Source organism: Ovis canadensis, chromosome 2, assembly GCF_042477335.2.
Source record: "Ovis canadensis isolate MfBH-ARS-UI-01 breed Bighorn chromosome 2, ARS-UI_OviCan_v2, whole genome shotgun sequence".
Classification (NCBI taxonomy): Eukaryota; Metazoa; Chordata; class Mammalia; order Artiodactyla; family Bovidae; genus Ovis; species Ovis canadensis.
Genome location: NC_091246.1, coordinates 217,080,196 through 217,095,261, shown reverse-complemented (window position 1 = coordinate 217,095,261; position 15,066 = coordinate 217,080,196). Strand labels below are relative to the sequence as shown.

Genomic DNA, 15,066 nt, shown 5'->3' with positions numbered 1-15,066 from the left:
TTTCAGCCTCCTGGGCTTCACTTTCTCTGCAGGGGAAAAAAAGCCTTTTCCTAGATGCCCCTCACTTGTCTCCATAATTATTTAGGATAGTTTCAAATTGGCTAATGGGTTTCCTGGATTTGGAAAAATAGCAAGAGAAAACTAATTACATGGTAAATATTCAGATTTTATCACCTTTTATTTATAACATTCTAGCCGTACATGGAAAAAAGAGGTTAGCACATTTTTTTCTTTGTAATTTTAAATAATTGTTCCTTATATCTTTTTTACATCATAAAAGAACAAATAATTCTAGAGTGAGTCACAAGTACCAATGCATCTTGTAAAGGTAAGAAATTGCAATTGTTCCCATAGATATATAGCATCATTAGAATAAATTTTGGAAATAACTCACAGCTTTATTATCATGTCCCACGTGTTATATTTTCTTACAAAATCATCAATTTGCTTGACCACCCAGAATAATGACTGCATTTCCTAGACTTCTTGCAGCTGGGTATGATTAGCAGACCTAAGTCTTGGCCAATGCAATATAAACAAATATAAATTTATTACATGATAAATTTTAGCATATATTAACAGGAACTGTTTTTCCCCCAGTGGAATAGTCTCAGGGACACATGTATTTGAAAATTCTATTCACTTAAGTTTTTTTAAGAGCAAATGAGATAAAATGCATTTGGTCAGCACTCAAGCTTCAACCATATGTTAGGGATTGTGTCAGGTTCCAGGAATACAGGATTGAACAAATTATAGTCCCAACCTTCAAGGAGCTCACAGTCCAAAGGAAATCTAGTTAAATGCTATGGCAGGGATGGCTATGCCTCTCTCTGTCAAAACACAGAGAAAACATGCCAGTTAGCCAGGAAACTCAAACTCTAGAAAGTTGACAAACTTAATATAAGTTTACAAAGTAAATTTTTAATAGCATCTAAAATTCTGTTATTATGAGCATTTTAAATATCATTTCATAAAAAAAAGAGTCCTAATGATACTGTAGTAGGTGGAGGTAAGAGGTAACAGAAGGAATGCAAGTAAACTCATATTAATTTTTAAAATATTTTTTCTGTTTTATAGATTTTTTCATTGGTTATATCCTTATTTGCCCTGTTAGTCACTCAGTCATGTCCAATTCTTTGTGACCCCATGGACTGTAGGCTGCCAGGCTCCTCTGTCCATGGGATTCTCCAGGCAAGAATACCGGAGTGGGTTGCCATTCCCTTCTCCAGGGGATCTTCCCGATCCAGGGATTGAACCTGGGTCTCCCACATTGCAGACTGATTCTTTATCATCTGAGCCACCAGAGAAGCCCAGTTAGTTATAACCAGAAAAAAATAATTTAAGAACCCAACATTTAAACATTATATGTTTTTAATGTAGCAGCGTAACTTTTTTTATTTAGCAACATGGTTTTCATGAGATTTCTGGAATTTTAACTTTACCTTAAACTCAGACTCATGTAACATATTGCATATTTTATACATCTTTTTTTATTGAAGGATAATTGCTTTATAGAATTTTGTTGTTTTCTGTCAAACCTCAACATTAATCAGCCATAGGTATACATATATCCCCTCCCTTTTGAACCTCCCTCCCATTCCCTTCCCATCCCACCCCTCTAGGTTGATATAGTGCCCCTGTTTGAGTTTCCTGAGCCATACAGCAAATTCCCGTTGGCTGTCTATTTTATATATAGTAATGTAAGTAATGTTTTATTTTAAATTCAGTTTTATTTAATGTGAGTATATGATATTCTTCATAGTGTTTCACTGTTGTTCCAGTGTAGATATTGCCTGGCATTATAATTCAAAGCAGACTCTAGTTTCACTCATTGGTTATAACAGGTTAGAAGGAGGAAAATAGTACAGTTGACCCTGGAACAAGGTGGGGTTAGAGGCATCAACCCCCACACAGCAAAAAAAAAAAAGGTATAAGGTAATGTGTAACTTTATAGTCAGTTGGCCTTCCTCCCTGTCTTGTGGTTCAGCATCCAAGGATTGAGCCAACCATGGCTCACACAGTACTATAGTACCTATTAAGTGGGAAAAAACCCCGCATATAAATGGACCTGCATCGTTCAAGCCTGTGCTCAAGGGTCCGCTGTAAGCACAACTTTTCCTAGCATGGTACCTGCTCAGTGTTGCATGTCTCACTAATCTGAAGTGTAATCATTTTCTTTTGACCTAAAGTTGTTCAAACTCATTTCTCTTTTTCATAAAGTGCTCTCCCCAAGGTAATTCAGTAATCCAGGACTTCTTGCTGATGTCATTCACACACTGTACTATAACTGTTATATTCTCTCTGAATCAGTTTTCCAAAAAAAAATGAAGTCTTTAAATTATTATTCTTTTTTTCCTTACAGACTTTGCCTTCAAAAGAAACAAGGTTTTTAAACACCACACAGATGCCTTGCCTGCAGTCAGCTTCAATTTGGAGTAGCTGTGAACATAATTCAAAGTCTCAAATGTTAACAGAACATGTATCAGAGTTAGATTCTTCTTTCCATTCTGTTCTATCATTGCCATCAGGTAAACCTCCTTATAAATTAATTAATGAATTAATGTTCTGTCTTTGCAAGTTGATTTTTTAATTCCTTGGAAACCATTTTGACTAACTTTGCAAAGTACTTAGCTTTTGATCTCCCTTTGAGTGTTAAATTTTTATCATTTTATTGACAATATGGCTATGCTATTGAAATGTTTCTCAATAAGTCAGGGTTCTTTTCCTAATGTGTTTTTTTTTTTTTCTTTTTTGGCATGGAGTTTTCCCGCCATATAGTATTCCCCCATCTATAATCAGCATTGAATTTCAGAGAAGAAAATTGTCCATCTTTAGACGTACTCAACTTTTGAACCTCAGAAATACCAGTAATCTACAACGGAGCGGATGAGGCATTACATCCCTATGTCCCTGACACGGCTTTAAGTTTCTCTGCAGTTCCTGTTTTCTGTTTTCTGTTTCCAGTCTTATGTACATTGAAACTGAAGTAAATGTTTAGGGTAAAAAAAGAAAACATTCTTCACACTGGTTATCTCAAGTTCATTTCTTTATGGGAAGATATCTCAAATAAGCTTTTGTTTCCTTTTCAGCTTTTGGTTCTAATCATCCAGGGACTGCTCCTCTTTGTAAAGCACCATTTCTTGTACCTATTCCTGCCCTGAATCTTAGTTTGGTTTTTACCAGTATTACAGTGGTTTCTTAGCTATACCATACATTGAAGTAAGCTCCTTGTAGTAGCTGTTCTACTGTATCTTTGAGGAAACCTTAAAGAAAGAAAAAATAATATTTATGACAATAATAACACAGCCAACATTTGATCTTAGAATACAATGGATCCTATAAGCACATTACATTTTCCTCTAATTCTTGCAACCCTATGAGAGTGATTTTTGTCGTCTTTATCTTACATATAAGAACATTGAAGCTTAGAGATGTTAAGTTACTCATCCAAGAGTACACAGCTAGTAAATGATGGAGACAGGATTTGACCTGAAGTTGTCTTTCTCCAGAGCCATACTCCTAGCCATACTCTTTACTTCCTGTTTTTTTATTAGTAAATTCGTTTCTGATTAAAAAACCTGAGATCTGGCATAAGTATCTTTCATCCTACTAATGTTACATCTAATAAAGTAAGATTAGCTTCCTTACCTACTAGTTAGGGTTATCTATTTCTTCTTGTGTTCATTTAATAAAAGTCTGAATACCTGCTGTATACTAGGTATAATAGGAAAATGAATACAAATAAATCCCTCAAGGTACTTGCATTCCAATTCGACAACTGAAATATAAACTATTAAGTGGAATAAAGTGTTACGAAATTTTAATAAAAGCTCACAGGGTACAGGGTGGGTTCTAAGGAAGGTATATGAGTAGAACAAGCACCTTCCCTACTTATGTCAGGTTTTCAGCAACTAAAGAACAGTGGTAGAATTGGTGATACTCTATATAAATAGATACACCTATATAAATAGGTGATATTTCTTTGGAGAAACTTGTTTTGGTAATTGGAAATATCAGAATCCTGTAATGCTTAGGCAGTATATTTAATTTCTATTCTTATTTTCATTTTGTTATATAGTTTTCTTATGGTCTTTGTATAGTGATAGCACTGAAAGCTATCTTACCTCTGCCCCATGGGGAAGTTTCCAAGATGATACTTAAAACCCATTTTTGTATGCATATTTTTCCACACTTGAGTATGGATCTGCTATTAAAATACATTATTTTGATGGAAAGCTACGTCTTTGTTTAAAATTGAGACTTTTTCTGGATCTATGTTAATTTATGCATTCATAATTAGTTCTTAAAAATATCTTCAGTAGCAAAACTTTGAATAAATCAACCACTTTATAGAATATTTCTTTATATTTCTTAGGAAAGATTTTAGGTATCTCTATTGAATGCTTTTTAAGATGATTGTTTTTGCATTCTTGATTGAAGAAAATACACTTTAGTTAATAAATGTGAAGCACATCTATTTTATTTACTTAGCTTCTCTTTTGGTTGTGAGAGTATGGAATATAAACATAGTGAATTGAACTACTCTCCTAAGTCTCTGCTTAAAAGAAGAGAATTAGTTTGTCAGTATGTTTTGATTTTTTGTAAAAGTAGATTTAATTTTGTGATTCATAATAGTAGTAAACTAAGGGAATGTGAAATGACACTTTCATAAAAGGTTGCATCTGAATTATAGTCTTTTTCCTTCAAGTAACTAAACTTGTATAATTATGTCTTTTGGAAACTTCATTATTTCAAATGCAGAGTTTGTAGGGGTGGGAGGAAGGGACTTAGGTTTGACTGTATATTTTATTAAAGACCTTTTGGGAGCATGTGTTTCATCTGCAAGTAGTATTTAATGTTTATAATTTTGTTCACCTTATGTACTATTTTAGTTTACAAAATTGTTCATAACTAGTGTTTATTTATTATGCATAATCAGTAATTTCCAAAATATTGCTTACACTTGGAAATAATATTTTGTCACTTGTAATAGTTGTGACATTTCAAGCTTTCGCTTATTTTTCTAAATCTTAATATGGGACAGTATAAAGAGTGATTTCACTGAAAATATTTTTGTTTGCTTTATTTTTCTAGATGTGCCTCTTCATTTTCACTTTGAAACACTGTTAAAAAAAACTGAAATAAAAGGAGATCTTACTGAAAATAAATTTTTAGGAGACTGTATCATATCTCCATCACCTGGTATGTTACTTATAAATCTTGTACTTTATATACTTTTTACATCTTTATTTACTTATTACTTTTGCTAAGGACATAAAATTTAACAAAGGAATGAATGTAAATCCTTAATTTTTAATATTCACTTTTCACACATCACACACAAATAGAAAATACACAGCAGTAATCCTAATAGGAAATGTGTAATACTTATTGAATATAGAATGAGAATTATGAAATGTTATTGATAAATATAAAAGGAAATTTAAATAAACATGGGAAAACAGCACTACAGAACTACTGGATGGTAAGAATAATTAGCATATCAGTTCTTCCTATTGGTTTATGTTTGGTGCAGTGTAACTTGAAGTTCTAAAAGAATTTGGTTAATTTAAAATAATTATAAAGCCCATTGAAAGAATTAATGGGAAAATGTAAAAGGAATTGCTGGAAAAAATATTGAGAGAATCTAGCCCAACCACATATAAAAACATTACAGAAAGCTATAAACATTAGAATAGCTTCCATTTTGCTTACATTTCGCAAAGTAGATTCATGAAGCAGACTACATAGCTTATTCTTTATTATTTAAAGGAAGAATTGTAAATCAGAAAGTGGAGAACTATTCAATAAATAGTATTGTTAGTCATTTTGGGGAATATGTTTATATACTCATATCATGTATCAGTTTCTAAGAATTTTAAATAAAACACTAAAGACGCAAAATAAAACTTGAAAAATTAATGAAACTCTAAATTGGGGATGGGGACATTGTGCTTGGAAGCAGGCAAAAAAAGAAAGAAAATACATCTGTGTATTTCTCAACATCAAAATGTTACACAAAACATTTCCAGATGAAATCATCATCTCCCTCAAAAACTCAGCAATCAACTGAATGTGAATACCTGTTAGAAGTGGAGTTTTGGAACGTAACAGATCTTTAAATAAACTTAAAAAACAAGTAGCCTTTATAAATACCAAAATAACCCATTAGAATTTGTAAAACAATAAATTATCCTAGACATATTGACAATGAAAATACAAAATATCTAGGATTAAACTTAACAAGAAATTACATGAAGGAAACTTGAAAAGTTTACTGAGGAACAGAAGAGTATATGTGCTTGTACGGAGAGAAATACTCTGTTCCTGTCAAAAGAAAAGTTGTAACTATAGGTGTCATTTTTCCTCAAATGAACTTATAATGTAAGTCTAATCAGAATCCCAGAGGTATTCTTCTTAAAGTAAATGTTGACTATCCAATAAAACTTTTAAAAGTTCTATAAGGTGTCAGTACATAAAGGTCAGAAATGGTGATGGAATTCCAGTTGAGCTATTTCAAATCCTAAAGGATGATGCTGTGAAAGTGCTGCACTCAAAATGCCAGCAAATTTGGAAAACTCAGCAGTGGCCACAGGACTGGAAAAGGTCAGTGTTCATTTCAATGCCAAAGAAAGGCAATGCCAAAGAATGCTCAAACTACAGCACAATTGCACTCATCTCACACACAAGTGAAGTAATGCTCAAAATTCTCCAGCCAGGCTTGAGCAATATGTGAACCGTGAACTTCCAGATGTTTAAGGTGGATATAGAAAAGGCAGAGGAACTGGAGATCAAATTGCCAACATCTGTTGGATCATCAAAAAAGAAGAGAATTTCAGAAAAACACCTATTTCTGCTTTATTGACTATGCCAAAGCCTTTGACTGTGTGGATCACAATAAACTGTGGAAAATTCTGAAAGAGATGGGAATCCCAGACCACCTGACCTGCCTCCTGAGAAACCTGTATGCCAGTCAGGAAGCAACAGTTAGAAGTGGACATGGAACAACAGACTGGTTCCAGATCAGGAAAGGAGTATGTCAAGGCTGTATATTGTCATCCTGCTTATTTAACTTATATGCAGAGTAAGTACATCATGAGAAACACTGGGCTGGATGAAACACAAGCTGGAATCAAGATTTCTGGGAGAAATGTCAATAACCTCAGACATGCAGATGACACCACCCTTAGAACAGAAAGCAAACAAGAACTAAAGAGCCTCTTGATGAAAGTGAAAGAAGAGAGTGAACAAGTTGGCTTAAAGCTCAACATTCAGAAAACGAAGATCATGGCATCTGGTCCCATCACTTCATGGAAAATAGATGGAGAAACAGTGACAGACTTTATTTTGGGGGGCTCCAAAATCACTGCAGATGGTGACTGCAGCCATGAAATTAAAAGACACTTGATCCTTGGAAGAAAAGTTATGACCAATCTAGACAGCATATTAAAAAGCAAAGACATTACCTTGCCAACAAAGGTCCATGTAGTCAAAGCTATGGTTTTTCCAGTGGTCATGTATGGATGTGAGAGTTGGACTATAAAGAAAGCTGAGTGCTGAAGAATTGATGCTTTTGAACTGTGGTGTTGGAGAAGACTCTTGAGAGTCCCTTGGACTGCAAGGAGATCCAACCAGTCCATCCTGAAGATCAGTCCTGGATGTTCATTGGAAGGATTGATGGCTGAAGCTGAGACTCCAGTACTTTGGCCACCTGATTAGAACTGACTTATTTGAAAAGACTCTGATGCTGCAAAAGATTGAAGGCAGGAGGAGAAGGGCATGACAGAGGATGAGATGGTTGGATGGCATCACCAACTCGATTGACATGAATTTGAGCAAGCTCCAGGAGTTGATGATGGATAGGGAAGCCTAGCGTGCTGCAGTCCACGGGGTTGCAAAGAGTCGGACATGACTGAGTTACTGAACTGAACTGATAAGGTATCAGATATGAGCCGAATATAAAGGTATAATCATTAAAACATTGTGATGCTGTTAGAAGCCAAGGGAACTAAATAAAAAGCCCAGAAATAAGCCCAAGGATTTATTATATGAGTGATATTTCCTATTAGTGTGGAAATGATAGCCTAACTAATAAATAATAGTAAACGATTCTTATGAAGCATTCCTTATACACTAGTACAGTATTAAAGGGCTTTATCTGCACAACCCTGTAAGTTTTCAGTACACACAGGCAAAGTTGTGTCTGAGTTTTTTGGCTCCATGGACTGTATCAGGCTCCTCTGTCCAACGAATTCTTCAGACAAGAATACTGGAGTGGGTGACCATTCCCTTCTCCAGGGGATCTTCCCAATGCAGGGATTGAACCCAGGTCTCCTGCACTGCAGGCAGATTCTTTACCATCTGAGCCACCAGGGAAGCCCTTTCACACACAGGCAAAGGAGCCACAGTGGGCTGCTGAAACCTTTAAAGTCATTTTCCCACTCCTTTAATGCAAGACATAAAGAAGTTTCCTATCTTAACATCTCTTTTCTGTTGAAAAAAATCTTATTTAACAGTTTTTGATGGAAAAAAAAATCTATCATTCTGTCTTAAGATGATTATTCAAGCTGGTGGCCTTCCCATTAAGTATGAAAGTGATTTGTTTAGAAAAAAGAAGTTAAGGTGGCTATGAGCTCAAATGTCCTATATACATTTGTTTAGCTCTGTTAAAGCATTTTTTAAACTGTTCTGCATAATATGTCAGGCTATAGGCTATTTTCTGCTTGACTAATTTTTCCCAAATCACGGTTAAAATGTAGTAGATGCAGGATTCAAATCCAAGTAGTCTTGCTCAGAGACCACGTTTAAAATGACTTTTTTTCTGTAATCATAGGTATTAAGGAATGACTTTTTGGTAAAATAACGAGATCTTTTTGTCATATAGCACCTTAAAACAAATTTAAGGTGGATGAACAGTAAAATACATTCCAGATAGATTAAAGAGGTAACTATTAAAGGTGGTATCTTAAAAGAATTAGAAGAAAAACTAGATGTATTCAATGATAATGAAAATGCTAATTAATCAAAAGGGTGGGGATATATGTATACCTATGACTGATTCATGTTGAGGTTTGACAGAAAACAGCAAAATTCTGTAAAGCAATTGTCCTTCAATTTAAAGATAAGTAAATTTAGAAAAAGTGTAGCTAACATGTACTGGGTATCTGTGGCAGACACTGTGCTAGATGTTTCTCCTTTTTCCAATTACACTAATAATATCAGACATTATAATCATCAGTCTGGCAAAAGTGTAGCAAAAATAGTACCCTCAAACATTTCAGGTACAATTAATTGATACAAGCCTTTTGGGAAGTACTGTGAAATGCATTTGTTATAGCCTTGGCGCTAGTGGTAAAGAACCCACCTGAGAGACACTGGTTCGATCCCTGAGGTGGGAAGATCTCCTGAAATGCATTATAAGGCCTTTAAATAATTAATTTCTTTAAATCTCATTAAAACTTCTGTACTTGTTCACAATAAACGTTTACTAAACTTTATTCTGACCTGATAAATCCATTTCCAAGAACCCAGTCTAATGCTAAATATGAAACCACCTTTATTCACAGATATACTTAACATTATTTGTGGTAATGAAAAATTAAAAACAACTTGGAGAACAATAGTAATATGGTTATCTGTCTAACCCAGTGGAACATAACATTTTTAAAAACATTGTAAAAGTTTATCTAAGGATATAAACATTTATCCAAGAATGGTGAGTGATCTAAAAGGACAAAAGTTTTACTTCTATGTATGATACAACTGGGACTTTCCAGGGAGCTCCAGTGGTAAAGAATCTACCTGCCAATGAAAGAGACACAGTTTCAACCCCTGATCCGGGAAGGGGCCCTCAAGAAGGAAATGGCAACCCACTCCACTGTTGCCTGGGAAACCCCATAGACAGAGGAGCCTGGCAGTCTACAGTCCATGGGGTCACAAAGAATTGGACATGACTTGATTTAGGGACTGAACAAAAACAAGTGATACAATTATATCTATGTAAAAATATTTATACTTGCATCAGCCAGATGCAGCCTGTAGGCCTCTTAAGAGATCCTCATTAACAACTCAGCTGTATACACACACAGACACACACACACACAGTTTCTCAGACAAGAAATTTGAACATGGACTTACTGTTGCATATTAATAAATTATTGTTAGATGTAATAATGCATGTGGTTACATAAACACAGTTTATCTATTAGTTTATTCGATTCAAGCTGATATATATGTAGGCAATATTTGGAATGTGTTTTTAAATACTCCAGCAAAAAACAACAGGTGGGAGACAGAGAAAACAAGTTGGTTGTTCAACACTCTTGATGCTGAATCATAGGAACAGGGGAGTTCATTATTCCGGGGAGTTCATTATTTCATTTATGTTTCTTGAAATTTTTCCTCTGTAAAAAGTTAAAGAAATGAAAGCACTAAGAACAAGGAATTGCCTGTGCAAAAGAAATACAGGAAAGTACTCTTGCCTGGAAAATCCCATGGATGGAGGAGCCTGGTAGGCTGCAGTCCATGGGGTCGCTAGGAGTCGGACACGACTGACCGACTTCACTTTCACTTTTCACTTTCATGCATTGGAGAAGGAAATGGCAACCCACTCCATTGTTCTTGCCTGGAGAATCCCAGGGACGGGGGTGCCTGGTGGGCTGCCGTCTGTGGGGTCACAGAGTCAGACACGACTGAAGTAACTTAGCAGTAGCATAGCTTATGTTTAGATATTTTTCATGATACAATTGTGCTTCTTGGAATTTATCCTAGACTAACAATTTTTTAATTAAAAAATGTGTGCAAGATGATTATTCTAAGAATGTCCATAATACAAATAAAATTATGATGATTATAAGTAGTTCCAACAGCTAGGGAATAGTTAAATGCTACTGTTTCTAATCAGAGCAATGTTAGGTGACCATCTGAAAAAGTAACAGTGAGTTATCAGGTTAAAAAAAAGTTATACATACATCCAAATTAAAATGTTACATTTGAAATGTGAATATGAAATTTATATATATGACTGAAAGTGAATTTGCAAAAACAAAGTTATTCTATTTCTTCTGCAATTATGTTTCTTCTAATGTTACTCTAATTTATCTGACTTTAAAAAAATGGAGCAGTGTAAATGTTAGGCACAAAATTATTACTGATGTATCAATAATATAATGACATGTTAGTAATGGAAAATTAAAAGCTAGGAGTGGAAAACATTTGAATTGAATGCTACTTTTTTTTTCACTTTATTAATTTAATTGGAGGATAACTTTACAGTATTGTGATGGTTCTTGCCATACACTGACATGAATCAGCCACAGGTGCACACGTGTCCCCCCCATCTTGAACCCTCCCTCTCCTCTCTCCCTATCCCATCCCTCTGGTTGTCCCAGAGCACTGGCTTTGAGTATTCTGCTTCCTGCATCAAACTTGCACTGTAACTTAGGCAAATCAGTACTTTTTTGTGTACCAATCTCTCCTTTACTGGGCTTCCCTTGTGGCTCAGCTGATAAAGAATTCACCTGCAATGTGGGAGACCTGGGTTCAGTCTCTTGGTTAGGAAGATCCACTGGAGAAGGGAAAAGCTACCCACTCCAGTATTCTGGCCTGGAGAATTCCATGGACTGTATAGTCCATGGGGTCACAAAGAGTCGGACAAATGAGCAACTTTCACTCTCCTTTTCTACTTTCCCCATTCCCTCCCCCTCTCAACCCAAATTTCATCCTGTATCTGTCTTAAATAGCTGGTCACTAGTTTTTCTTTTCTGTAGAATTGACTAAAACTAGAACCCAGTATTTACTGACCACCTTCTCTGTGCCAAGTAGACTAGTAAGTGCTAAAAAATCAAAGGTGAATCATGGGAAGTTATGTGATAGAAGCAGACACATAAATGACTATTAAATGATATTATGGGTACCAACATGATAAAAATATTCTAAAAGAGAGGATGAGTGTGTAAACTGCCTAGTGGACAGCAGAGGAAGAGAGGTTAAGGGTGATGGGAAAAAGGCAAAAGGGAACTCCAGTAAGATGGTGATGCCAAGTGTAGCTTTAGGTAATACTTAACTGGAATCTAGAGGAAAAGTCAAGTGTTCCAAATCAGTTTCTCAAGTTTTAAAGTGCAGATTACTTTGGGGCTATTGTTAGAATGCAGGTTCTAATTCAGTAAGCATGGAATGGGGTCTGAGATTCTAACAAGGTCCCAGGTGGTTCAGATGCTGTTGGCCCATTATATGTAAGATTTTCAAATGGAAACAATTGCATACCTTGTCATAGCCTGTTATTCTTGCGGGATAAATTGACGGTAAATAGATGGTTTTGTGCTTTGCCTCAGATCTTGGATTTATCCTATACTGTGCATTAGAGTTAGCAATTTGACAACTACTCATTTCAGCTAACAACAAAGTAGAGAAAAGACAAAAAATTGAAGAATTGAGTAGTTGCTAGTGGTGAGAAAATACCAAAGCCAACTTAAGGGCTACACTCATCAAAATATTCAGTCATGAAAAACTAGACACTGGAACTCTTTCAGATATGAGGAAACAGAAACCTGTCAACTGAATACAGCATAAGGATTTTCTGTAAACATTACAGGACTAACTGGTGAACTTTGAGTAAGGTCTACAGTTAGCTAACAGCACTAATTCTTGGTTTTGATGGTTGTGTGGCTATGTAAGAGAATGCCCTTAAACACTGGCATATCTAGAATAGAGAAGCATCGTGTCAACTTAATCTCATTGAAAGCCAGTGTGGTAAAACGTTAATATTTAGGGCATCAGAATTTAAATGGCACTTGTTGTTACTGCAGGTTTTCTCTAAGTCTGAAATTATGTCAAAATAAAAAGTTTAAAGTGCAGAAAGAGGAACAACCCACACAGGTCAGAACCCTAAGGCTCAGCCTTCTTTACCTATGCTTACCTCATATCTAAACCCCACTATCAGTGATCTTACGCTTCAAACCTGCTCCTCTGTATTTCTACCAGTTTAGTCCAAATTAATGATCGCTTATCTATACTGCTGAAATAGCCTAATCAATTATTTTCCCCAAATCCCTGTAGAAAGTTATATTTTAAAAAGTAAATCTAATTACATGCCTGGCATGTAACTGGCTCTCTATAAGTGAAAGGGAGGAAGGGAAGACGGAATATGAGAGATACTGGGTCAAAATATATTTTAGGATGGAGTTCAGAAAATCTGGGTAAGCAAGCTGAAAGGCTGGGGTTACTACAATGAGCATAGGTAAAGAGAATGTGTGTTACACTCTGAATTGCCATATATTTCCTACTATTTCAAGAGTCCATTATAACATTACAAATTACCAAAGAGTGAGAAAAGTGTAATGAAACTTTTCAGTAAAATTAAAAGGATCACTTAAGTAAAGGTTAAGCTTGATTCGGAAAGTCTGATGTGCTTTTACGAGACAAGGTGAGTGGCGAATTCCTTTAGAAGAAATGGGTTGAATTTACCTGGATTTTTCTTGAAAATACTCTGGAAAACAAGAGTGGTGGACACTATTGGAACACCAATACATGCCAGGTGTTTTAAAACCCAACTCACAATTTTAGATGCACCCTTGTAGAAATGAATTTTAGAATTATGCCTACTATCTTATACTATTTAACATATTTCTCTGCATTATTTTTCTCGGGTAGAAATCTCTGAGGGAGTAGGTAGAAACCTTAGGATTCTGTTTAGTTTTCCATGAGTGCTTTAAGCCACCATTTTTCTCCTGCATTTGCTTTTATGTCAATCTGATTCTCATTCCTTTATGATAATTTCCCCCTTCTCTGGTAACTCTTAGGATGTCTTCATACTGATGTTTGGTCATCCCCCCCCACCCTGGCCCCCTGCCATTTGCTTTGATGCTCAAGTTACTGAAACCTTAGGGTTACTATTGTGTAAAAAATTTTGGTTATTGCTTCTTCCAATATTGCCTCTCATTCACTCTATTCTTTCCTTTTTTTACCCTCTTTTGGTTTGTCCTCCTCTAGAAATTTTTTTCCTGTTTCCATCACTCTGTTCCTTTGAGTTTTAGAATTACTCTTCCGGTTCAATGATCGTGATTTTTAGTTACATCCATTCTGTTATTCAGGCCAGTGAGCAGTGATTTTGTTCCTCAATTATCCTTTCTGTTTCTGAGATCTCTTTGGAGAGGCCTTTTGCCTTTCTCTTGGCAATATTATTTTGAAGACTTATAAATTTGTATTCTGTGAACCCATTACATAGTTCTTGAGAAAACTTTCACATTTGTTGTTAGTACTTCTTGTTGGAGTCGTGTTTTCATCTCTGAAGTTCGTGTTGACTAAGATAGTTTTGCCACTGCTTGAGATCCTCTTCATGGAAGAGGAAGAAATTTACACTCAATATTGTTTTCAGAGGCAGTTATGGATGGGCAGGACATGTTTTCAAAGTGGGGCACCTGGGTGCTGCCTCATCTATCCACCCATCCATTTCTCTGCTGAAGCTTCAAGGATGCTGGCTGTGATAGTATGTGTAGTCATTTTACAGGTAATTCTGCTACAGATGACTGTTTCTTTCCTCCACATTCAGAGCTCCTTAATGATCAGACTTTTACTCTCTTATGCTTTTGCAGTTTGCTCTTCAAATTTCTTAAGGTATTAGGCTTTCAGAGCTTGTTCAGAAATTGTTCTACTTAAAAGTTTCATTTTTTAACATGCTAATGTGGATGTAAATGTGTAGATCTGTGCATCTATGTGTAAAAGTTTTGTCTATCATTTTTAGGGTGCTTTGCCATCATGGAATCTTAGTCCCTGTCACTGTTGACAGACCATCCATACTATTTTTTCCAGTGTTAGAATTTGTCACTTAAGCCAACCTTTCCACATCTCCAAACATTTCAAAAAAAGAAGCCAATCTGATTATTAATCCAGCATTGCAAATATAGGGTTCAGAAAGAAAACAGTAATGATGAAACTAACATTTATTGCATACTGAGGTCAGAAATCCTTCTAGTGACCACTACAGGAATTAACTCACTTAATCCCCATAATCCCACAATAGCTATTATCCCTATTTTACAGTTCAGGCAGCTGGTACACAGAGATATT

The 15,066-nt window shown here is 35.5% G+C and overlaps 1 protein-coding gene across 8 annotated transcripts in view; it reads left to right on the top strand.

The window, feature by feature from the left end:
* Positions 1–15,066, top strand: part of KANSL1L (KAT8 regulatory NSL complex subunit 1 like) — a 134,153-nt gene that overhangs the window by 109,478 nt on the left and 9,609 nt on the right. For all 8 annotated transcript variants that reach the window (XM_069578220.1, XM_069578228.1, XM_069578227.1 and 5 more), the window contains exons 7-8: positions 2,363–2,528; positions 5,095–5,202. In XM_069578220.1, the coding sequence (XP_069434321.1) occupies positions 2,363–2,528; positions 5,095–5,202 (274 nt within the window). The remainder of the gene's footprint in view (positions 1–2,362; positions 2,529–5,094; positions 5,203–15,066) is intronic.